General features: G+C 42.3%; 1 protein-coding gene and 1 pseudogene across 1 annotated transcript in view; both read right to left on the reverse strand.

Moving 5' to 3' along the window:
- Positions 1–17758: 17758 nt before the first annotated feature.
- On the reverse strand, positions 17759–18999 carry LOC135571763 (clumping factor B-like; annotated as a pseudogene).
- The window catches only part of LOC115126125 (SH3 domain and tetratricopeptide repeat-containing protein 2-like), a 51513-nt gene continuing 45826 nt past the window's right edge, over positions 18876–24562 (reverse strand). Inside the window, 6 exon segments of the mRNA XM_065018420.1 lie at positions 18876–19519; positions 20679–20875; positions 21378–21528; positions 22029–22151; positions 23047–23197; positions 24164–24341. Coding sequence (XP_064874492.1) covers positions 19001–19519; positions 20679–20875; positions 21378–21528; positions 22029–22151; positions 23047–23197; positions 24164–24341 — 1319 coding nt within the window. The 3' untranslated portion in view covers positions 18876–19000.

Consider the following 24562-nt stretch of genomic DNA (forward strand, 5'->3'; position numbering starts at 1 on the left):
CCCCTCTTTCAAAGTCACTGTAATGTTTTCTTCTAGCCATGGGCAACTGGGCATTTTATACGTGGCCGTAAGTATAATGGAATGTTTGATGCTTAATTAACTCAGGAACCATACCTGTATGGAAGCACCTGCTTTCAATATACACTACATGGCCAAAAGGGTAAGTGGACAACTCCTTCAGATGAGTGGATTCAACTATTTCAGCCACACCCATTGCTGACAGCTGTATAAAATCAACCACATAACCATTCAATCCTCATAGACAAACAATGGCCCGCACTGAAATGCTCAGTGACTTTTAATGTGGCACCGTCATAGGATGCCAGCTTTACAACAGGTCAGTTTGTCAAATTTCTGCCCTGCTAGAGCTGCCCCGGTCAACTGTTATTTTGAAGAGAGAACGTTTAGGAGTAACAATGGATCAGCCGCGAAGTGGTTGGCCACACAAACTCCAAGAACGGGACCGCCGAATAGTACCAACTAAGTTTGGAGGAGGAATAATGGTCTGGGGCTGTATTTCATGGTTTGGGCTGGGTCCCTTAGTTCCATTCTAGACGATTTTGTGCTTCCAACTTTGTGGCAACAGTTTGGGGAAGGCCCTTTCCTGTTTCAGCATGACAATGCCCCCGTGCACAAAGCAAGGTCCATACTGAAATAGATTGTTGAGATTGGTGTGGAAGAACTTGACTGCCCCCGCACAGTGCCCTGACCTCAACCCCACCAAACACCTTTGGGATGAATTGGATCGCTGATTGCTAGCTAGGCCTAATTGCCCAATATGAGTGCCTGACCTCACTAATGCTCTTGTGAGTGGAAGCATGTTCCCGCAGCAATGTTCCGACATCTAGTGGTAAGATTTCCCAGAAGAGTGGAGGCTGTTGTAGCAGCAAAGGGTGGAATACCCTCAATATTAATCCCCATGATTTTGGAATGAGATGTTCGATGAGTAGCTGTCCACATACTTTTGGCCTTAGAGTGTGCTTGTATGCCTCATTTACTCAAGTGTTTCCTTTAGTTTGGCATTTCACAAGCTAAACTCTAAACTTCCCTAGCAGACACTAATGCTAAACTCTAAACTCCCCTAGCAGACACTAATGCTAAACTCTAAACTCCCCTAGCAGACACTAATGCTAAACTCTAAACTCCCCTAGCAGACACTAATGCTAAACTCTAAACTCCCTCCTAGCAGAGACTGATGCTAAACTCTAAACTCCCCTAGCAGACACTAATGCTAAACTCTAAACTGCCTCCTAGCAGAGACTGACACTAAGCAAAGAGCAATGACAAGGTTTCAAGTTGAATATATCCTCAATGAAATATCCCATCTCTCCCAGGGTTTAGTGCTGGAATAACCACACACACACACACACACACACACACACACACACACACACACACACACACACACACACACACACACACACACACACACACACACACACTCTCTCTCTCTTCTTGTCTGTCTCTCTCCTCAGCTCCCCCTCACACCCTTTGTCGCTGAGTCCTATCTACAGCACAATATTAAGCTGTTGTTTACTGTAGCATGATTTAGATTGTTGTACCCTGTCAGACAATGCTGCAGAGAGTACGTCCGAACAGCGAAGGGATAAACACAGTTCAAATATAACTATCAAGACTGTCGCTGCATCTCAGGTCTGAAACACTCAAATCAGACCGTAGCGGAGACTCTGTCATACAGTACAGCTGTTTTTTTTTTATTCTTGTTTGTTTTTCTTTTTCAAGTGGTTTCAGATTATTTCTGTTACGAAAAGCACTATAGAAGTTGAATAAATTATTATTAGTTAGTCAATAAAAGTAGTTAAATATTTACTTCCCAGGCAGTTATTTATGAAATAATATGCATTAATACTCTGAGTTAATTTTGAGTGATTCCATGTACATAATGCTTCTGATATTGAAAGAGAACCTCCATTAGATGAGCTGAGATTCACAAAGACAAAGACCAGATTAAGAGTGAGAACGACCGGAAGGATCATTGACAAGGTGGACCTAAATGTTTTGACTTTTGAAAACGTTTAAAAATGTATCCTTCCTTTCTTCACAAGTAGGATATGACTCGTTTCCCAGACACCAGGCTAAGCCTATTTCTGGTCTAAAGAGCACTTTCAACAGGGATTCTCAAATTAAGTATGATACAGTATTCCTGGTCTAAATAGCACTTTCAAAAAGGATTCTCCATTAAGCAGGAAACTGGTCCCAAGTGTCTATGTTGAGTTTGTCCTTCCTACCCTATTCTTTACTACTCTCAAACCAGTTCCGTGAATCAGAGAGGAGGGAAATGGCTCCTTTTGAGATGTGATGACAGTGGAGTGAAGTTAATGTAACTCATTCATTATTTAACCTGCTGATGAGGACCTCTGACTGCTCATCACTCTCTGTTTGTGTGTGTGTGTGTCATCACTGATGCTCCTGGCAAGTCAGCAAAGCCTCCATTACCTCCCCAGGTCTTCACAACAGGAGTGAAAGGACCTCTTTTTTTTAGTTTATGGCTGGCTTTCTGTTTCACTGAATTTGAGAAAAAATCCAAAGCTATACTTAAGTAACATTTCCAACAGTCCAACATATCCAATTATATACTTTTTATAATTTTCTTTGAAATATTTCAATGAAGAAAGTCAACACTGAAAGACTTTGAGGTCTTTTCAATGTTCAGTACCCAATATGATAAATACAGAACATGACTCACTGTTTCTTATGGGAAGTTTTCAACAGACATCTTTATATGTTTTGACTACACTACAGTATACATATTTTTATCAACCAGAATACATCATCTGTAAAACTAAAGCTATCCAGTGTTTGTGAAAATGTGTTGTTGTAATAATCAGCTCTCTGGGGGGTGCCCCCAGTCCATAAATTGGAGAATGTTGCATTTTTCAAACACCTGAAACAGCTATTTCCTGCGTTCTAGAACCATAGTTATTATGCTTAACTCTATTTCAAAAATATGTCTATTTTCCTGCATATCTAAGCATACCTCTTGTGCTGTCTGTATCCTGCTGACTGGTGGTTATTTCTTTATTAACCTGTTGCTTCTACTCGGGACGCTTGCGTCCCAACTAGAGCTCTGGAAATGCAAATGCGCTACGCTAAATGCTAATAGTATTAGTTAAAACTCAAAAGTTCATTAAAATACACATGCAGGGTATCGAATTAAAGCTACACTCGTTGTGAATCCAGGCAACAAGTCAGATTTTTAAAATGCTTTTCGGCGAAAGCATGAGAAGCTATTATCTGATAGCATGCAACACCCCAAAAGACCCACAGGGGACGTAAACAAAATAATTAGCATTTCGGCGTTACACAAACCGCACAATAAAATAGAAAACATTCATTACCTTTCACCATCTTCTTTGTTGGCACTCCTAGATGTCCCATAAACACTATTTGGGTCTTTATTTCGATTAAATCGGTCCATATAAAGCCTAGATATCGTTATATGTAGACTGTGTGATAAACGAAAAAACATTGTTTCAAAACGTAACGTCATTTTTTTTAAATTCAAAAAGTCGACGATAAACTTTCACAAAACACTTCGAAATACGTTTGTAATGGAACTTTAGGTATTAGTAAACGTTAATAAGCGATAAAATTCATCAGGAGGCGATGTAAAGATCATTAGCTGTCCGTCTGGAAAAATGTCCGGCTAGAAACTCAACGAAAATATCCGGTCCTAGACCTAAGGAAATACGGTGCCCTGCATGTGTTTGACCAAGAAAAAACTTGAAGGGAAATGACAAGACTCTAGACACCGTGTGGAAGCTGTAGGTACTGCAACCTCAGTCAATTAATTGTGGTTCACCTTTATCAATGGGTTCAAGTAGCGCATGGATATATTTTCCCATTTTCAGTGATCAGTTTTTCCTGTGCTTTTCGATGTAAATGCCGTTCTGGTAAAGCCACAGCAGTGATTTAACCAGTTTTTTAAACGTCTGAGTGTTTTCTATCCACACAGACTAAGCAAATGCATATACTATATTCCTGGCATGAGTAGCAGGGCGCTGAAATGTTGCGCGATTTTTAACAGAATGTTCAAAAAAGTAGAAGGTCGACTTAAGAGGTTAAGGAAACAAAATATGCTTCACTGCTCAAATCTGGATAAACGTTTGAAAGAAATCTGTATCTTTTTCAGTAAATTTAGTAATTGCTTGCTTTTCTAAAGTCTACCAATCTTGCCTGCAGGAATGTCAGCTAAGATAGTTAGACAAGCTACTCGAACTTGATTAATAGCCTGAAATGGCTTATTATGAGGTCGGGAGCTAGTTATGAGGTCGGGAGATGGGGATCGAGCTAGCTAAAGACAACTTCATAAAATGGTTTGCTAGCTAGTAGTATTACAGAGAAACAACCATTTGTTTTTAAATATACAGTGTCTTCAGAAAGTAAATCTGTAGAAGTTTGTGAGTGCTTTTGGTGACAAGCCGAATTTCTTAAGCCTCCTGAGTTTGAAGAGGCGCTGCTGTGTCTTCTTCACCACGCTGTCTGTGCGGTTGGACCAATTCAGTTTGTCTGTGATGTGTACGCCGAGGAACTTAAAACTTACTACCCTCTCCACTACTGTCCCATCGATGTGGATAGGGGGGTATTCCCTCTGCTGTTTCCTGAAGTCCACAATCATCTCCTTTGTTTTGTTGACGTTGAGTGTGAGGTTATTTTCCTGACACCACACTCCGAGGGCCCCCACCTCCTCCCTGTAGGCTGTCTCGTCGTTGTTGGTAATCAAGCCTACCACTGTTGTGTCGTCTGCAAACTTGATGATTGAGTTGGAGGCGTGTATGGCAACACGCAGTCGTGGGTGAACAGGGAGTACAGGAGAATGAGAACACATCATTGTGGGGCCCCAGTGTTGAGGATCAGCGATACGTTCACCACCTGGGGGCGGCCCATCAGGAAGTCCAGGACCCAGTTACATAGGGTAGGGTCGAGACCCAAGGTTTCAAGCTTAATGATGAGTTGGAGGGTACTGTGGTGTTGAATGCTGAGTTGTAGTCAATGAACAGCATTCTTACATAGGTATTCCTCTTGTCCAGATTGGATAGGGTAGTGTGCAGTGTGATGGCAATTCCATCATCTGTGGACCTATTGGGCCGTTAAGCAAATTGAAGTGGGTCTAGGGTGACAGGTAGGGTAGAGGTGATATGATGCTTGACTAGTCTCTCAAAGAACTTCATGATGACAGAAGTGAGTGCTACGGGGCCATAGTCATTTAATTCAGTTACCTTAGCTTTCTTGGGAACAGGAACAATGGTGGCCATCTTCAAGCATGTGGGGACAGTGGACTGGGATAGGGATTGATTGAATATGTCCGTAAACACACCAGCCAGCTGGTCTGCCCATGCTATGAGGACGCGGCTAGGGATGCCGTCTGGGTCAGCAGCCTTGCGAGGGTTAACACGTTTAAATGTTTTACTCATGTCGGCCACGGAGAAGGAGAGCCCACAGTCTTCAGTAGCGGATCGCGTCGGTGGCACTGTATTGTCCTTCAAATAAGTTTTTTTTATGGTTACACTTCAACTGTGAGAGACGGAATCTAAAATACTTATGTCATGTAATAAAATGCAAATTAATTACTTAAAAATCATACAATGTGATTTTCAGGATTTTTGTTTTAGATTCCGTCTCTCGCAGTTGAAGTATACCTATGATAAAAATTACAGACCTCTACATGCTTTGTAAGTAGGAAAACCTGCAAAATCGGCAGTGTATCAAATACTTGTTCTCCCCACTGTAACTAAGTGGCTAAGGGAACAAAACATTGATATTTTGGGTCCATGGCCAGGAAACTCCCCAGACCTTAATCCCATTGAGAACTTCTGGTCAATCCTCAAGTGGCAGGTGGACAAACAAAACCCCACAAATTCTGACAAACTCCAAGCATTGATTATGCAAGAATGGGCTGCCATCAGTCAGAATATGGCCCAGAAGTTAATTGACAGCATGCCAGGGCGGATTGCAGAGGTCTTGAAAAAGAAGGGTCAACACTGCAAATATTGACTCTTTGCATCAACTTCATCTAATTGTCAATAAAAGCCTTTGACACTTATGAAATGCTTATAATTATACCTCAGTATTCCATAGTAACATCTGACAAAATTATCTAAATACACTGAAGTAGCAAACTTTGTGAAAATTAATATTTGTGTCATTCTCAAAACTTTTGGCCTCAACTGTACACCAGATAGGACAGACTGACTCTAGCCCCCGATAAATAGGCTATTTCAGCGTAGTTACTGGGGACTGAGACAGGGGGATTGGGAAACTGTGGCCCCATTCAAAATGACTCCCGGACAGGGCCAATCAGGCAGGATAAACATCACCCACTTTGCCAAAGCACACCCCCAAACCACTCAAGGGAAATCAACAGACCCCTAACTTACTACCATGAGACAAGCCCAAGCATAGCCTCCGGAATAGGGTCAGAGGCACAGAATCCCAGGGGTGAGTAGAAAGCCGGCCAGGCAGAGACAGCAAGTGCCTTGCCGTTCACATTCACACTATAGAGCCACAATCATAGGACCTATTGAAGAGACTTATAGGTTGAGACCGAGACTACATCTCTCAAATGGATCGGCAGACCATTCCATAAATGAGGTATATAGGAGAAAGCCCTGCCTCCAGCTGTTCCTTTGAAATTCTAGGGACAATAAGGAGGCCTGCGTCTTGTGACTGTAGCGTACGTGTAGGTTACATCATGTACGGCAGTGGGAGCAAGTCCATGCAATATCTTGTAGGTTAATATTAAAACCTTGAAATCATGAATAGACATATAGGTGTTGTCTGAGTGATGATGTTCCAGGAGTTTCAGGAGTTTCAGAGAAGTGCAGCTGAGCTGAAGGCACTGAAGAAAAGGTCCCCAGTGGCCAGGAGTCTAGTGTTGGGGGTGATATGGAAGCCGGAGTCAGATGAGTAGAGTGAGTGACAGGGGATTGAGATGTGCAGCATGTCAGATAGGTAAGAAAGAGCTAGGACATGGAGAGATTTGTAGGTGAGCAGTGAAGTTGGTGGAGAGTGGATGTGATGTATCAAGATGGCGCAGACAGAGATGGTCGCCTCGCTTTGAGTCCTTAGGAATCTGCAGTTTTTTTACCCCAGGAAATCTTAAGTCTTATTACATACAACCAGGAAGAACTATTGGATAAAAGAGTGACGTCCTCTGTTTGGACTACCACCCAGGACAATGGATCTAATTCCAGAAGCCGACCCAAGACAACAGCGCCGCAGAAGGGGCTGATGGAGCCGCCTCCTGGTCAGGCTCTGTAGATGTTCACTTCGCCCACCGCTCCCCAGTATACTACCCGCCAATGTCCAGTCTCTTGACAATAAGGTAGACGAAATTCGAGCAAGGGTGGCCTTCCAGAGAGACACCAGAGATTGAAACATTCTCTATTTCACAGAAACATGGCTCTCTCGGGATATGTTGTCGGAATCGCGCCTACAAGAATAAACACAACTCTTTGGGAAGAGGAATGGCGGGGGTGTATGCTTCGTGATTACTGAGTCATGGTGTAATCATAACAACATACAGGAACTCAAGTCCTTCTGCTCATCCGACCTAGAATTCCTCACAATGAAATGCCGGCCGTATTACTTTCCAAGAGAATTCTCGTCAATTATCGTCACAGCTGTGTACATTCCCCATCAAGCAGACACCAAGATGGTGTCTTCTTCAACCTCAGGAGGCTGAAGAAATGTGTCTTGTCACCCAAAACCCTGACTAACTTTTACAGATCCACAATCGAGAGCATCTTGTTGGGCTGTATCACAGCCTGGTGTGGCAACTTCTCCGCACTCAACCGCAAGGCTCTCCAGAGGTTGGTGGGGTCTGCACAATGCATCACCGGGGGAAAACTACTTGCCCTCCATGACACCTATAGCACCTGATGTCACAGGAAGGCAAAAAGATAATCAAAGACAACAACCACCCGAGCCACTGCCTGTTCAATGTAGGAGAATATAACACCATAGATCTGGTAGAGGAAAATACAAAGCAAAACAACTGTTTTTTTCTACCACCATATTTGAAATGCTACAGAAAGGTCCCATGACTCTGATTGTAATTCCGATGGCGTCCACAAGAGGGCACCAGTGTGTGTGCAAAGTTTCAGAATGGTAACTTGAAGAATGAGCAAGCTACATGACATTTAGTATGAAGTCACCGAGGTGTCCTTCACGATTTGCCGAAATGTACCCAAGTGGCCTCCGAGTGGCCGAATTGGTAAATTGAAAGATTTTCAAGAATATAACTATAGAAAACATACAGAAATGCTATGCTAATAAAAAATACAGGTTTACACACTCCAGGGAATATCAAACATTAAACACCTCCTTTAGTCTCTATCCCCCTGCGGTCATCAGCTGTGGGCCGTCCCCTTAGACGGTTCCCCGAGTCAACCCGGCTACCCTTCAGCAGGGCCTCAGTGTTCTGATGAGCCTCCATTGCTTCCAGGGGGTCCTCCAAGGTCTGGGGCTTGCATAGACTCACAGCCCTCTTCATGTTGTGGGGTAGCGCACTTAAGAAGCGATCCATGACCACTTTGTCTACGATGGAGAGGGTATATCCGTCGGTTAGGAGCCATACCCTGAGGATGTGCAGTAGGTCATCTGAGCTCGGGGGGACCATGTCAACATCCTCCGTTAGCTTTATTAAAAACTGGTTTCCATGTCATTGTCCTCCGCTAGCTTTATTAAGAACGGGTTTCCTTGTCCTCATCCTCCGTTAGCTTTATTAAAATCTGGTTTCCATGTCATTGTCCTCCGCTAGCTTTATTAAGAACGGGTTTCCTTGTCCTCATCCTCCGTTAGCTTTATTAAAATCTGGTTTCCATGTCATTGTCCTCCGCTAGCTTTATTAAAATCTGGTTTCCATGTCATTGTCCTCCGCTAGCTTTATTAAGAACGGGTTTCCTTGTCCTCATCCTCCGTTAGCTTTATTAAAATCTGGTTTCCATGTCATTGTCCTCCGCTAGCTTTATTAAGAACGGGTTTCCTTGTCCTCATCCTCCGTTAGCTTTATTAAGAACGGGTTTCCTTGTCCTCATCCTCCGTTAGCTTTATTAAAATCTGGTTTCCATGTCATTGTCCTCCGCTAGCTTTATTAAGAACGGGTTTCCTTGTCCTCATCCTCCGTTAGCTTTATTAAAATCTGGTTTCCATGTCATTGTCCTCCGCTAGCTTTATTAAGAACGGGTTTCCTTGTCCTCATCCTCCGTTAGCTTTATTAAGAACGGGTTTCCTTGTCCTCATCCTCCGTTAGCTTTATTAAAATCTGGTTTCCATGTCATTGTCCTCCGCTAGCTTTATTAAGAACGGGTTTCCTTGTCCTCATCCTCCGTTAGCTTTATTAAGAACGGGTTTCCATGTCATTGTCCTCCGCTAGCTTTATTAAGAACGGGTTTCCTTGTCCTCATCCTCCGTTAGCTTTATTAAAATCTGGTTTCCATGTCATTGTCCTCCGCTAGCTTTATTAAGAACGGGTTTCCTTGTCCTCATCCTCCGCTAGCTTTATTAAGAACGGGTTTCCTTGTCCTCATCCTCCGTTAGCTTTATTAAAAACTGGTTTCCATGTCGACATCCTCCATGTTAGCTTTTTTTTAAACTGGTTTGGATGCGATTCGGTAGGCGTTCCTCCTCGTTGATTCCTGATTTCCTCAACCAGGCAGACATTTTGTAGGCACTGTTCCTCCAGCATTCATCCTGAACTGCCAGTTGCGGTTGTTGGGCCAGGACAAACTGATGCTGATGCTGCGTAAATGTCAACCCTAATCTGACCACGTTGTCAAATTCCCGCATTCTCCGCCACTTGTTTCAGACCAGATTCCTCCTACTCCTCTGTGAAAAAATAGCCTTTCATCGAACCATCTTTGGCACATATTAAGTCATGAACATTCTATTGTTGTCCGACAACAAACTTGTCCTTATTGTTATGAAAATGGTCAAACACAAAAACGACAGTCTGGAAGACATCGTAGCAGAGGGAAGGGTGGAACATAGCAAGAGACAATGGAAGTGTCATAATGAAGCGCTGATGTTTAGCCAATTAAGAGGTTGTACGTGTATTTGCCTTGGCTACAGTAAGTTCACAGAGAGAGGTCAGAGCTTTCTTTCCCTCATAGGGGATCCATATCTCGTTGTCAATCTACCCCAAATGAAATTCAGAGCAAGAACAAGATACAAATCTGTTGTTTTGCCCCTGAACAGGCAGTTAACCCACTTTTCCTAGGCATTGAAAATAAGAATTAGTTCTTAACTGACTTGCCTAGTTAAATAAAGGTCAAATAAAAATAAAAACTTCTACAGTGCTTTTCATTCCAGAAATGATCTGAAACCACTTGAAAAAGAAAAACAAACAAGAATTTTAAAAACAGCTGTACTGTATGACAGAGTCTCCCCTACGGTCTGATTTGAGTGTTTCAGACCTGAGATGGAGCGACAGTCTTGATAGTTCTATTTGAACTGTGTTTATCCCTTCGCTGTTCGGACGTACTCTCTGCAGCATTGTCTGACAGGGTACAACAATCTAAATCATGCTACAGTAAACAACAGCTTAATATTGTGCTGTAGATAGGACTCAGCGACAAAGGGTGTGAGGGGGAGCTGAGGAGAGAGAGACAGACAAGAAGAGAGAGTGCGTGTGTGTGTGTGTGTGTGTGTGTGTGTGTGTGCGCGTCAGGGGTTGAGGCCTCATTGGCTAGAACTCGAATTCTGCTCATAGGTTTTGCATGGATGAACTACACATTGACACATCCAGCCCAAAGCGGGAGGTTTGTTTAAAACATAATTACTAGTTGACAAAGTGCTGGAGCATGTCTTTAAGTTGTCACACAATAGCATTCCAAAGAACAGCACATTGTGCACCTTCATAAAAGGTGTGTGTGTGTTGTATGTAGAGAGAAAGAGTGTGGGGGTCAATTCCACCTCTCTCAGCACCAGTCATCACTATTCTGCTAACCACTACAGTGTTTCCAAAACTCCTCCACTCTGCTGTCACTCACACAACCCACTGCCTTCCTGGTATCAGCACAATGAAAAATGAGAGAGAAGGAGAGAGGGGGGAGAAGGAGAGAGGGGGGGAGAGAGTGGGGAGCGAGAGAGAGATGAAACAGCACACTCAGTCTGCACCTCATGTGATGTGCTCATGTCCAGCACACATCTCCCACATACTGTTTAGATGCTGTTGTATGGAGTTGTCTGGAGTTGGCAGTTTTGTAACAAGGGGAGTGTGTAAAATATTTTCTTTTCACTGGAACAAAACAGCCCACTGCTAATACCACGTGTCTCCTCACATCTCCTAAGACAGGGAATATGGCAGGCCCAAGGGAACTGTTCTCTGAACATTTTCCTCTGGTGAATGATGACACAAGGTAGCAGTACAACAGTTCTAGGATAGAAAAGAGGGATGTCACTGCAGCCCTGCATGCAAACACTGTTTGACCTGGCTTATAGAGACGCCAGTCAAGTCTGTGCATATAGTAACACAACAATGAGAGAGAGAGAGAGAGAGAGAGAGAGAGAGAGAGAGAGAGAGAGAGAGTGAGAGAGTGAGAGAGAGTGAGTGAGTGAGTGAGTGAGTGAGTGAGTGAGTGAGTGAGTGAGAGAGAGAGACACAGAGACACAGAGAGAGACAGAGAGAGACAGAGAGAGAGAGACCACAGTGTGCAGCAATATTTGTGACCCTCTCCAAATATGGTACTGACTCAATAGTATTGATTTCTTCCTTACAAACATGCACAGTCCTGATCACTAAAGCTCAGACAGAACCTTTAGGTCTCTGCATGCAAAACAGTCTTCAAGTGATTCAAGTCACTATTTTCTATTTAATGAGAACCCCCCCCCCCCCCCCCCCATTCCTCTGTCTCTTTCCCCAGAAGCTCTTGCCAATAGAGAGGTGCTGGAACCGAACCAGAACTCGACATATAGTACATTATAGTATACTGCCATCAGGTGGTGAAACAATAGGTTACATACCGGCTTAGTGAAATCAAGCAGCACAACAACGATCTCTACTGGTTGAAGTACTACACAGTACTACACAACAATGTGTACATTTGATCGTGACAGTGTAGACTCTTCTAGGGGCTTTTAACACAAGATTTTTTCTCGAATGAAGAAATAGATGGAGAAACCAATAACGATAATCACTGGAGACCACACACTCCTTTCCTGCCTACTCATTTGAAGCCAGACCGCAAATGTTTGTTAATGTTTTTTCATGTTGTAGCGTTTCAAGCGTTGTCAAGCATTGTCCCATAAGCCTGACATGCCCCATATTTGTATATAAAAGATCACACTCGATTAGAAATGTTAACATTGCGTCAGTTGCAACCAATATTGAGAACCATATGAAGAGGTGATCTCTCGGTAAACCATCAATACGCGCTAAGATCACATGAACAGCTGATCTCATTGGCAACCACTATTGGCCACTATGGCCTCATATGGGCAAAAATCTGTCCTCCGCCCTCTCTCCTCCGTTTTCTCTCCTCCTTGACCAGAAACCAGTAAGTGGTCGAGGAGCATGTCAATTTGTCTGTAGGAAAAATGGAAGACTGTCCTCCCATCCTCGATAGACTCCTTTTGGTGAGGAAGCACGTTCAAAACAACTGGGAACTCGGAAATCTCCGACTTCCGACTTTAGTGCATTCAACACAACTGGGTACTCTGAAATCTCCGACTTCCGACTTTAGTGCATTCAACACAACTGGGTACTCTGAAATCTCCGACTTCCGACTTCAGTGCATTCAACACAACTGGAACTCTGCAAAAAACCAGCACCAGCTGGAAGAAATAGTTTGGAATGTTCATCAACTCGGAATTCCAAGTCGGACACTGGCATCGTTCTAGAGCTCCGACTTTCCGACGTGAAGATCAATGACATCAATTTTGACCCAATTTTGATGTGGGTGCCATCTGTTTTTTTTCCAGAATTCTCAGTTGTCTTGAAAGCACCATTAGTCCATCATGGAAGAGAAAAGGAGAAAAGCATGCAAACATTTAAACACAATATGCTACTTTTATCTATAAAATGTCTTGCACAACTACCTACATTTGTTGTTATCACTTTATTCATTTGTTCTGGGATTCCATCCTGTAAACGTAATTTGCCTGATGAAGAGCGAATAGAGCAGGAGAGTTTCATTTAAACAAGCACCTTTTTTGATCCACTTTCCTTTTCCTCGCCGCCTCTCCTCACCGCCTCTCCTCGCCGCCTCTCCTCGATAGCCTTTTAGACCAGAGAGGCCAGAAGATGCAGGAGTTGAGCAAAGCTCATATTAATCCTCCTTAAAGGCCCTATTAAATGCCTTATTAAAATATCTGAAAGTTATATTAGGACAATTATAACCTTGTAATCTGAATATTTTCCTTGGTGCCCCGACTTCCTAGTTAATTACAGTTACATGATTAAGTTAGATTAATCACGTAATAACAATTACCGAGAACTTTTGATAAAGATTAATCTTCAGTATAATGATGCGAGTGTTGTGTTCCACCTGGCCAACTTGCCACCATTCAGCAGCGTCTTTTACGCATCACAACCTAGCATCTCCACAATAAGAGTGGAAGCCTTTTCTGTTCACATAGTTGAACTTGTTTGGGGACCGTGCTTTTATGGTTATGTGGGTGCCATCTATCCATTCATATTTGGGAACCCATTGATGGCTAATACAGTATTTCATCCATTATTAACTAGTCTTAAAAACAGTATGTCATCCATTAATAACTAGTGTTATACAATGTCATCCATTATTAACTAGTCTTAATACAGTATGTCACCCATTAATAACTAGTCTTATACAGTATGTAATCTATTAATAACTAGTCTAATACAGTATGTCATCCGTTAATAACTAGTCGTAATACAGTATGTCATCCATTAATAACTAGGCTAATACAGTATGTCATCCATTATTAACTAGTCTTAATACAGTATGTCATCCATTAATAACTAGTCTTATACAATGTCATCCATTATTAACTAGTCTTAATACAGTATGTCATCCATCAATAACTAGTTGTAATACAGTATGTCATCCATTAATAACTAGTGGTAATACAGTATTTCATCCATTAATAACTAGTGTTATACAGTATGTCATCCATTATTAACTAGGCTAATACAGTATGTCATCCATTATTAACTAGTCTTAATACAGTATGTCATCCATTAATAACTAGTCTTATTCAATGTCATCCATTATTAACTAGTCTTAATACAGTATGTCATCCATCAATAACTAGTTGTAATACAGTATGTCATCCATTAATAACTAGTGGTAATACAGTATTTCATCCATTAATAACTAGTGTTATACAGTATGTCATCCATTATTAACTAGTCGTAATACAGTATGTCATCCATTAATAACTAGTCTAATACAGTATGTCATCCATTAATAACTAGTCTAATAGAGTATGTCATCCATTAATAACTATTATTAACTAGTCGTAATACAGTATGTCATCCATTAATAACTAGTATAATACAGTATGTCATCCATTAATAACTAGTCTAATACAGTATGTCATCCATTAATAACTAGTCTAATACAGTATGTCATCCATTAATAACTAGTCTAATACAGTATGTCATCCATTAATAACTAGTTTAATACAATATGTCATCCATTAATAACTAGTTTAATACAGTATGTCATCCATTAATAACTAGTTTAATACAGTATGTCATCCATTAATAACTAGTCTAATACAGTATGCCATCCATTAATAACTAGTCTAATACAATATGTCATCCATTAATAACTAGTCTAATACAGTATGTCATCCATTAATAACTAGTTTAATACAGTATGTCATCCATTAATAACTAGTCTAATACAATATGTCATCCATTAATAACTAGTCTAATGCAGTATGTCATCCATTAATAACTAGTTTAATACAGTATGTCATCCATTAATAACTAGTCTAATACAATATGTCATCCATTAATAACTAGTCTAATGCAGTATGTCATCCATTAATAACTAGTTTAATACAGTATGTCATCCATTAATAACTAGTTTAATACAGTATGTCATCCATTAATAACTAGTTTAATACAGTATGTCATCCATTAATAACTAGTCTAATACAGTATGTCATCCATTAATAACTAGTTTAATACAATATGTCATCCATTAATAACTAGTTTAATACAGTATGTCATCCATTAATAACTAGTTTAATACAGTATGTCATCCATTAATAACTAGTCTAATATGTCAGTATGTCATCCATTATCCATTAATAACTATTAACTAGTAACTAGTTTAATACAGTATGTCATCCATTAATAACTAGTTTAATACAGTATGTCATCCATTAATAACTAGTTTAATACAGTATGTCATCCATTAATAACTAGTCTAATACAGTCATGGCCAGTTTAATACAATATGTCATCCATTAATAACTAGTTTAATACAGTATGTCATCCATTAATAACTAGTTTAATACAGTATGTCATCCATTAATAACTAGTCTAATAGAGTATGCCATCCATTAATAACTATTATTAACTAGTCGTAATACAGTATGTCATCCATTAATAACTAGTTTAATACAGTATGTCATCCATTAATAACTAGTTTAATACAGTATGTCATCCATTAATAACTAGTCTAAAACAGAATGGCCAAGTGGAAAATAAAGTGTTCCTGAACTGTCCACATCTAAAATTTGTAACAAAATCAAGCCAATTATGATTGTTAATCTAAAATGTTTACATTAAATTATAGTGTAATTTGTCTACTGTACTGTACTACACTGTACTGAACTGAACTATACTCTTCCCAAGTTTACTGTTCTCGAGTTCCTTACAATTCACTGGGTCTATATTCTTACAATAAATCTTTTTTATTACTTTCAAACCTGGCTAATTTCCATTTTCCTGATAGGTCAAGATTTCATTGGGGGCGGGCGTAGAGAACCTAGATCCAGCTGTGTGGTACAGTATCTAACTCGGTAACAACTGGAGATCAACTGATCTGCTGGTTTATTCTTGTGTGTTTTTGAAGCAAGCAAGTTTGTTTTAACACACTGGTGTATGTAATCTCCTGTTAGTATTGTTTTAACACACTGGTGCATGTAATCTCCCGGTAGTATTGTTTTAACACACTAGTGCATGTAATCTCCCGGTAGTATTGTTTTAACACACTGGTGCATGTAATCTCCCGGTAGTATTGTTTTAACACACTGGTGCATGTAATCTCCCGGTAGTATTGTTTTAACACACTAGTGCATGTAATCTCCTGTTAGTATTGTTTTAACACACTGGTGCATGTAATCTCCTGTTAGTATTGTTTTAACACACTAGTGCATGTAATCTCCCGGTAGTATTGTTTTAACAAACTGGTGCATGTAATCTCCCGGTAGTATTGTTTTAACAAACTGGTGCATGTAATCTCCCGGTAGTATTGTTTTAACACACTGGTGCATGTAATCTCCTGTTAGTATTGTTTTAACACACTGGTGCATGTAATCTCCCGGTAGTATTGTTTTAACAAACTGGTGCATGTAATCTCCCGGTAGTATTGTTTTAAGGAATCCCAGTGCTGTGCGTTAAGTCCGCCTGTTGGTTGCAAATGATCCATTGGTTTTTAGATTTAAAATGTCCAAATGATCGCTGTCACGTTCTGACCTTTATTTCCTTTGTTTTGTCATTATTTAGTATGGTCAGGGTGTGAGTTGGGTGGGCAGTCTATGTTTGTTTTTCTATGTTTTGGGGTATTTCTATGTTTAGGCCTAGTATGGTTCTCAATCAGAGGCAGGTGTCATTAGTTGTCTCTGATTGAGAATCATACTTAGGTAGCCTGGGTTTCACTGTGTGTTTGTGGGTGATTGTTCCTGTCTCTGTGTTTGCACCAGATAGGACTGTTTAGGTTTTGGCACATTTATTGTTTTGCTAGTTATTTCATGTCTAGTTCCTTGATTAAAGAACATGAATAACCACCACGCTGCATTTTGGTCCGCTTCTCCTTCACCACAGGAAAAGCCTTCCAATCGCTGCCTGCCTACTCTCCACCACCGTGGATAGTTTGTGGACTTATAAGAGGAGCACTATATCCAGCAGGTGTGACCCAATATTAAATAGATGAAATGATCTGTTTGTACAGTATGTTAGTGTTCGTTGCCAAATCCTTACAACTGAATAATACAAACACTAAGCTCAAGTCATACATAACTTTAATTCAGTTATAAAAACTACATATTTACACAAGCTTGATAAACCTCTGTAATATACAGAGTATGTAAACCACAGAAAAGTTACGCATTCATAATTACATACAGACATAATATTGATGTTAAAAAAACACACTGTCATTGCTACAGTAGACCATAGTAAAGATGGCCGACATCTTGTCTGTAGGACTGATACTATCTTTATGGAGAGTGTCTGTGAGGGTGTGAACAGATCTATCATCATCCTGTTCAGTCTGTGGCTGAACAGCGTCTGTCTGTCTTTCTAACGTTACTGTTTGCACAATCAACATCAACAACATGTCCGTGTCTGCTGTCTTTGTGAGTTACCTCTGTGTCTGTCTTTGAGAGGAGTCTATGTCTGTCTGTGTGACTGCTGTCTGTAGGGCTGTCTTTGTGAGTTACCCCTCTGTCTGTCTATGAGAGGAGTCTATGTCTGTATCTGTGTCTGTGTGACTGCTGTCTGTAGGGCTGTCTTTGTGAGTTACCTCTGTGTCTGTCTTTGAGAGGAGTCTATGTCTGTGTGACTGCTGTCTGTAGGGCTGTCTTTGTGAGTTACCTCTGTGTCTGTCTTTGAGAGGAGTCTATGTCTGTATCTGTGTCTGTGTGACTGCTGTCTGTAGGGCTGTCTTTGTGAGTTACCTCTGTGTCTGTCTTTGAGAGGAGTCTATGTCTGTATCTGTGTCTGTGTGACTGCTGTCTGTAGGGCTGTCTTTGTAGGGTGTGTCTGTATCTGTGTCTGTGGCCGTTGAGTCGCTATGTTTGATGCATGTTTCTGTTGGCATAGTCTCAGTGTTGTTAGGGTCACAAGGTATTCTGTCTATACTGCCAGTGTCCTCTGTTATTGTAGTGTCTACAAATGCACTGCTTGTTGTTGTATAGTCATTCTGTGTGTGTTCAACATCTGCTTGACAAGGGCTTGTGTCTGTAGTGTCAGTGTCTTGGTCTATGTGAGTAGCCCATGGGAGGATCTTGTCTGGATTTGAGTTACTAGTGTCTCTGTCTACTTTAAACACATCAGAATCGGCTTCATGGCTATCTGCATTGGTGTGACTGCTATCCTTACAGTTAGCATCTTTGGAATTTGCTTCTGCATCGATAGAGTCACCACATCCAGTCTCAGTCTCTGCTTCTCTCTTTTTGGTAACTGGATGCTGTTTCTCTGTAGTGTCTGGGTGTCCTATCTCTGTCTCTCCCCTCTCCGTGTCTCCAAGTCCTGTGTGTTGTCCCTCTGTGTCTCCCCTCTCCATGTCTCCAAGTCCTGTGTGTTGTCCCTCTGTGTCTCCCCTCTCCATGTCTCCAAGTCCTGTGTGTTGTCCCTCTGTGTCTCCCCTCTCCATGTCTCCAAGTCCTGTGTGTTGTCCCTCTGTGTCTCCCCTCTCCATGTCTCCAAGTCCTGTGTGTTGTCCCTCTGTGTCTCTCCCCTCCATGTCCTGTAGTCCAGCAGGCTCCAAACTCAGGCTCTGTGCACTGTCCATGTCAATAGCCTCTTTGGGGATAGTATCTGTATGCTCACTGCATCCAGTCTCTGGCTCGGTCTCCTCCATAACTGTGTTTCTCGTCTCCAGGTCTGTATCACATGTTACTACTCCTCTCCCCTCTGTCTCTTCTCTCCCCTCTGTTTCTGTCTCTCCTCTCCCCTCCATCTCTCCTCTCCCCTCTGTCTCTGTCTCTCCTTTCCCCTCCATCTCTCCTCTGCCCTCCGTCTCTTCTCTTCCCTCTGTCTCTTCTCTTCCCTCTGTCTCTGTCTCTCCTCTCCCCTCCGTCTCTCCTCTCCCCTCTGTCATCTCTCCTCTCCCCTCTGTCTCTGTCTCTCCTTTCCCCTCCATCTCTCCTCTGCCCTCCGTCTCTTCTCTTCCCTCTGTCTCTGTCTCTCCTCTCCCCTCCATCTCTCCTCTGCCCTCCGTCTCTTCTCTTCCCTCTGTCTCTGTCTCTCCTCTCCCCTCCATCTCTCCTCTCCCCTCCATCTCTCCTCTGCCCTCCATCTCTTCTCTTCCCTCTGTCTCTTCTCTTCCCTCTGTCTCTGTCTCTCTCTCCCCTCCATCTCTCCTCTGCCCTCCATCTCTCCTCTCCACTCCTCTGTCTCTCCTTCCCTCCCATCCATCTCTTCCAGCCCAGAGAGTTCCATCCTCAGGCTCTGTGCTCTTTCCCTGTAAGCCTGGCAGAGCAGTGGGTCTGGCATATGGTTGGCATGGATCTCTGCCAGCTTCATGTAGACCACATACAGCGCCTGCGGGTTGGCACGGTCCTCCAGGGCAGCAGCTAGAGCCAGCTGGAAGTATCCCACCGAGTCATAGGCATCCTGGGGAGAAGGAGGGTGGGGGAGATGGAGGAGGAGGAGGGGGGGTGGAGATATGGGGGGAGAGGAGGAGGACAGAGGTGTTGGGAATAATTGGCCTTTTAGGTAATGTATTCATTAATAGCTTTAAAGGGTTTGTTACTATCTATCAGTGGTGTAAAGTACTTAAGTAAAAATACTTTAAAGTACTACTTAAGTAGTTTTTTTGAGTATCTGTACTTTACTATTTATATTTATGACAACTTTTACTTTTACTTCACTACATTCCTCAAGAAAATCGGTACTTTTTACTCCGTACATTTTCCCTGACACCCAAAAGTACTCGTTATATTTTGAATGCTTAGCAGGACAGGAAAATGGTATAATTCAAGCACTTATCAAGAGAACATCCCTGCTTTGTCACGCCCTGATCTGTTTCACCTGTCCTCGTGATTGTCTCCACCCCCTCCTGGTGTCGCTTATTTTCCCCAGTGTATTTATCCCTGTGTTTCCTGTCTCTCTGTGCCAGTTCGTCTTGTATGTTTCCAAGTCAACCAGTGGTTTTCCCGTTCTCCTGCTTTTTGCATTCTCCTTTTTCTAGTCCTCCTGGTTTTGACCCTTGCCTGTTTCTGCCTGCCTTGACCACGAGCCTGCAGCCACTCTGTACCTCCTGGACTCTGATCTGGTTTTGACCTTTTTGCCTGTCCACGACCCTTCTCTTGCCTACCCCTTTGGATTAATAAACATTGTAAGACTCCAACCATTTACATCTGGGTCTCGCCTTGTGCCTTGCTATGCTCCTCCCTACTGACTCTGATTTGGAGGAATCACTAAAAAGAAATGCTTCATTTGTAAATGATGTCTGAGTGTTGTAGTGTGGCCCCTCCTGACTATCTGTAAATAAAAAAAACAAGAAAATCATTAGATTTTCACTCTGAGTAGTATTTTACTGGGTGACTTCACTTTTACTTGAGTCATTTTCTGTTAAGGTATCTTTACTTTTACTCAAGAATGACAATTGAGTACTTTTTCCACCACTGCTATCTCTCTCTCCTCGCTCTCTGTCCCCCTCTCTCTCACATGCTGTAGTGCTATTAAACTGGAAAGCCTATACAGATTAATGAACTACCCGATAGTAAAGACAATCAGCAGTACTTCTGCCCTCCAGAGCCGGAGCCTTTACCTTTAGTTTGTGCAGGGTCAGGTCCCCCAGCCTGCAGTAGAGCTTGGTGTAGTATCTAGCCTCCAGGGGGTGCTGCAGTACAGCAGGGCTGAGAGACAGAGACTTGAGGTAGTAGTTCTCTGTCATCTCATACTGCTCCAGACTGTAGTACACTGTAGCCAGACGGTGGTACGCTGTGCGCTCGTTCACACACACACCTGGAGGACAATAACATCGCAGGATGGTTATCTACATGAATGGAATGAACAGATTCAAACCAAGATTGGTAGTCCTGGTTATAGGAAGCAGACCAGTAGCTGGAAGCTGAAGGGTTGCTGCTTCAAATCCCGGTCCAGGTACATCCCTCCCTCCTTCCCCACCTCCCTCCCTCCTTCCCCACCTCCCTCCTTCCCCACCTCCCTCCCTCCCTCCCCACCTCCCTCCCTCCCTCCCTCCCCACCTCCCTCCCTCCCTCCCTCCTTCCCCACCTCCCTCCCTCCCTCCCCACCTCCCTCCCTCCTTCCCCACCTCCCTCCCTCCTTCCCCACCTCCCTCCCTCCTTCCCCACCTCCCTTCCTCCCTCCTTACATTACCTGTTTTGGTGCTGATCTGTACAGCCAGAACGGCGTACTGTAGAGCCTCTTCGTGCTCTTCCTGGGTCATCAGTAGTTCAGTCAGTTTACTCAGCAGTCTGAACTCTGTCCCTCCCTCCTACATTACCTGTTTTGGTACTGATCTGTACAGCCAGAATGGCGTACTGTAGAGCCTCTTCATACTCTTCCTGGGTCATCAGTAGTTCAGTCAGTTTACTCAGCAGTCTGAACTCTGAGTGGACGTCATGGATGCTCCGAGCAAAAGGGAGACTGCCGTCCTAAAACAAGAGCAGAGAACCACTGGTGTTATTTTTTTAACCTTTATTTAACCAGGCAAGTCAGTTAAGAACAAATTCTTATTTTCAATGACAGCCTAGGAACAGTGGGTTAACTGCCTGTTCAGGGGCAAAATGACAGATTTGTACCTTGTCAGCTCGGGGGTTTGACCTTGCAACCTTCCGGTTACTAGTCCAACACTCTAACCACTAGGCTACCCTGCCGCCCCAAATAATGTTATAATGTGTTGCTTTTAACAGGCTCAGGCCATGGTATAAAGCCTGTTATAAATGTGTGTAAAATGGCACACTAGTCCAATTATAATCTTATGTGTCACTCATTTTCCAATTGAATTGAAACTATTATACAGTAACTTTGAAATACATGTTACCAATAAGTCATAACAATCTGTAATTTCATGGAGGAGATGGACCCTCCAAAACCTAATTTCCTCCTCTGGTGATCAATAAAGTTCAATTCAATAACATCCCCTCATCCACACCCTGTAGAAGGGCAGTGACGCCAGTCTGTTCCTGTGGCCTTTGAAGAAGATATCTCCTGCCTCCTCGTAGATACTCATGGCGAAGCGAGGGTCATTCATCCTCAGGGCTGTCTTCACCGCTGCCTGCAAGTCAATCAGAATCAATCCATAATCAATACAACACCATATTAATCCAATGCTCTGAGGGAACATCTCGTATGGTATTTACATTTTGGAAAATGCCAAAGTACCAGTACTATAACATGTGCAATATACTTCATTAAACTCCTACCTTCTTGTTGGGCATTTGGATCATGTTGTAAACAAGGTTTATAGAGAGACAGATATTGCGACATCATATGATAAAACGTGCTATGAAGATGATATGATCCAGTGTGATTATAGGTCAGGTATGGGGAGAAGATGGTTATCACTGTGGTTGTTGACTGATAAGAGTCCATAATGTTCATGTTCATGCAGACACACATAGAGAGACTAATTTACTTCCCTCTTTCTCTCCTCTTCTATCTTTCACTCTCCTCTTTGCCTTCTCTACTTCTTCTCCTCCGTCCCTCCCCCTCTCTCATGGTGGTACAGGTGAACCAGTTCATATTTGTGGATGAGGTAATAGATCTCTCTCTGTCCCTTTCTCTCTTCCCCCTTTCTTCCCCCTTTCTCTATTCCCCCTTTCTCTATTCCCCCTTTCTCTCTTCCCCCTTTCTCTATTCCCCCTTTCTCTATTCCCCCTTTCTTCCCCCTTTCTCTATTCCCCCTTTCCCCCTTTCTCTATTCCCCCTTTCTTCCCCCTTTCTCTATTCCCCCTTTCTCTATTCCCCCTTTCTCTATTCCCCCTTTCTCTTTCCCCCTTTCTCTCTTCCCCCTTTCTCTATTCCCCCTTTCTTCCCCTTTCTCTATTCCCCCTTTCTTCCCCCTTTCTCTATTCCCCCTTTCTCTATTCCCCCTTTCTCTCTTCCCCCTTTCTCTCTTCCCCCTTTCTCTATTCCCCCTTTCTCTATTCTCCCTTTCTCTCTGGACTCACCTGTAGGTACATGTCCGCCAGTTCATCTTCATGGATGAGGTAGTAGATGCGTCCCACCTGAAGCCACGTCTCTGACTCTTCCTCTCTCTTCCCCAAGTCAATGGAGATACGCAGACTCTGCTTACTGTAGTCCAGAGACTTCCTTGATGATCTGTTTGAAATGAATAACTTTATTAATCCTCAGACACTGATTAGTGTAATCCAGAGACTTCCTTGATGATCTGTTTGAAATGAATAACTTTATTAATCCTCAGACACTGCTTAGTGTAGTCCAGAGACTTCCTTGATGATCTGTTTGAAATGAATAACTTTATCAATCCTCAGATTCTGCTTACTGTAGTCCAGAGACTTCCTTGATGATCTGTTTGAAATGAATAACTTTATTAATCCTCAGACACTGCTTAGTGTAGTCCAGTGACTTCCTTGATGATCTGTTTGAAATGAATAACTTTATTAATCCTCAGACACTGCTTAGTGTAGTCCAGTGACTACCTCGTAGACCTGAGAATAGCAAAACAGTAATTCACTCCAAATAAGTTATTTTGCAGTGTTGATAGGGAGAGAGGGGGAGATAGAGACACAGCGTGAAAGACAGAGAGAGAGATCATAATTGAGACAGATATGTAAACCTACTTCTCAGTATTGAGGGAGAGGTAGAGAGACAGTGATATACAAACCTACTTCTCAGTATTGAGGGAGAGGTAGAGAAAGACAGACAGACAGATATACAAACCTACTTCTCAGTATTGAGGGAGAGGTAGAGAAAGACAGACAGACAGATATACAAACCTACTTCTCAGTATTGAGGGAGAGGTAGAGAAAGACAGACAGACAGATATACAAACCTATTTCTCAGTATTGAGGGAGAGGTAGAGAAAGACAGACAGACAGATATACAAACCTACTTCTCAGTATTGAGGGAGAGGTAGAGAAAGACAGACAGACAGATATACAAACCTACTTCTCAGTATTGAGGGAGAGGTAGAGAAAGACAGACAGACAGATATACAAACCTATTTCTCAGTATTGAGGGAGAGGTAGAGACAGACAGGCAGATATATTAACCTACTTCTCAGTATTGAGGGAGAGGTAGAGACAGACAGATATATAAACCTACTTCTCAGTATTGAGGGACAGGTAGAGGCTACTGAGGATCTCTAGATATTCTCCCTCTAGTCTCTTGTCCTTCAGGTCCCTGGACACAGACACACAGTGCTCATAGTAGAGGATACTCTGTCCATACAGCAGCACGTCGGCGTAGTGACGACTCAGGACTTTAGCCACCACCATCTGACCTAGAGAGAGAGAGAGGACAGAGGACTGATAGTGGCTACTTTTGATTAACATTAAATAATCGTCATCGGTTGTTGTCTTTCATAGTTTGGTTGAACTAGCTTTAATGTTAGGTTTTGGATTAGGGATAGTTATGTTAGGTTTTGGATTAGGGATAGTTATGTTAGGTTTTGGATTAGGGATAGTTATGTTAGGTTTTGGATTAGGGATAGTTATGTTAGGT

This window comes from Oncorhynchus nerka, linkage group LG5 (genome assembly GCF_034236695.1).
Source record: "Oncorhynchus nerka isolate Pitt River linkage group LG5, Oner_Uvic_2.0, whole genome shotgun sequence".
NCBI classification, from domain to species: Eukaryota; Metazoa; Chordata; class Actinopteri; order Salmoniformes; family Salmonidae; genus Oncorhynchus; species Oncorhynchus nerka.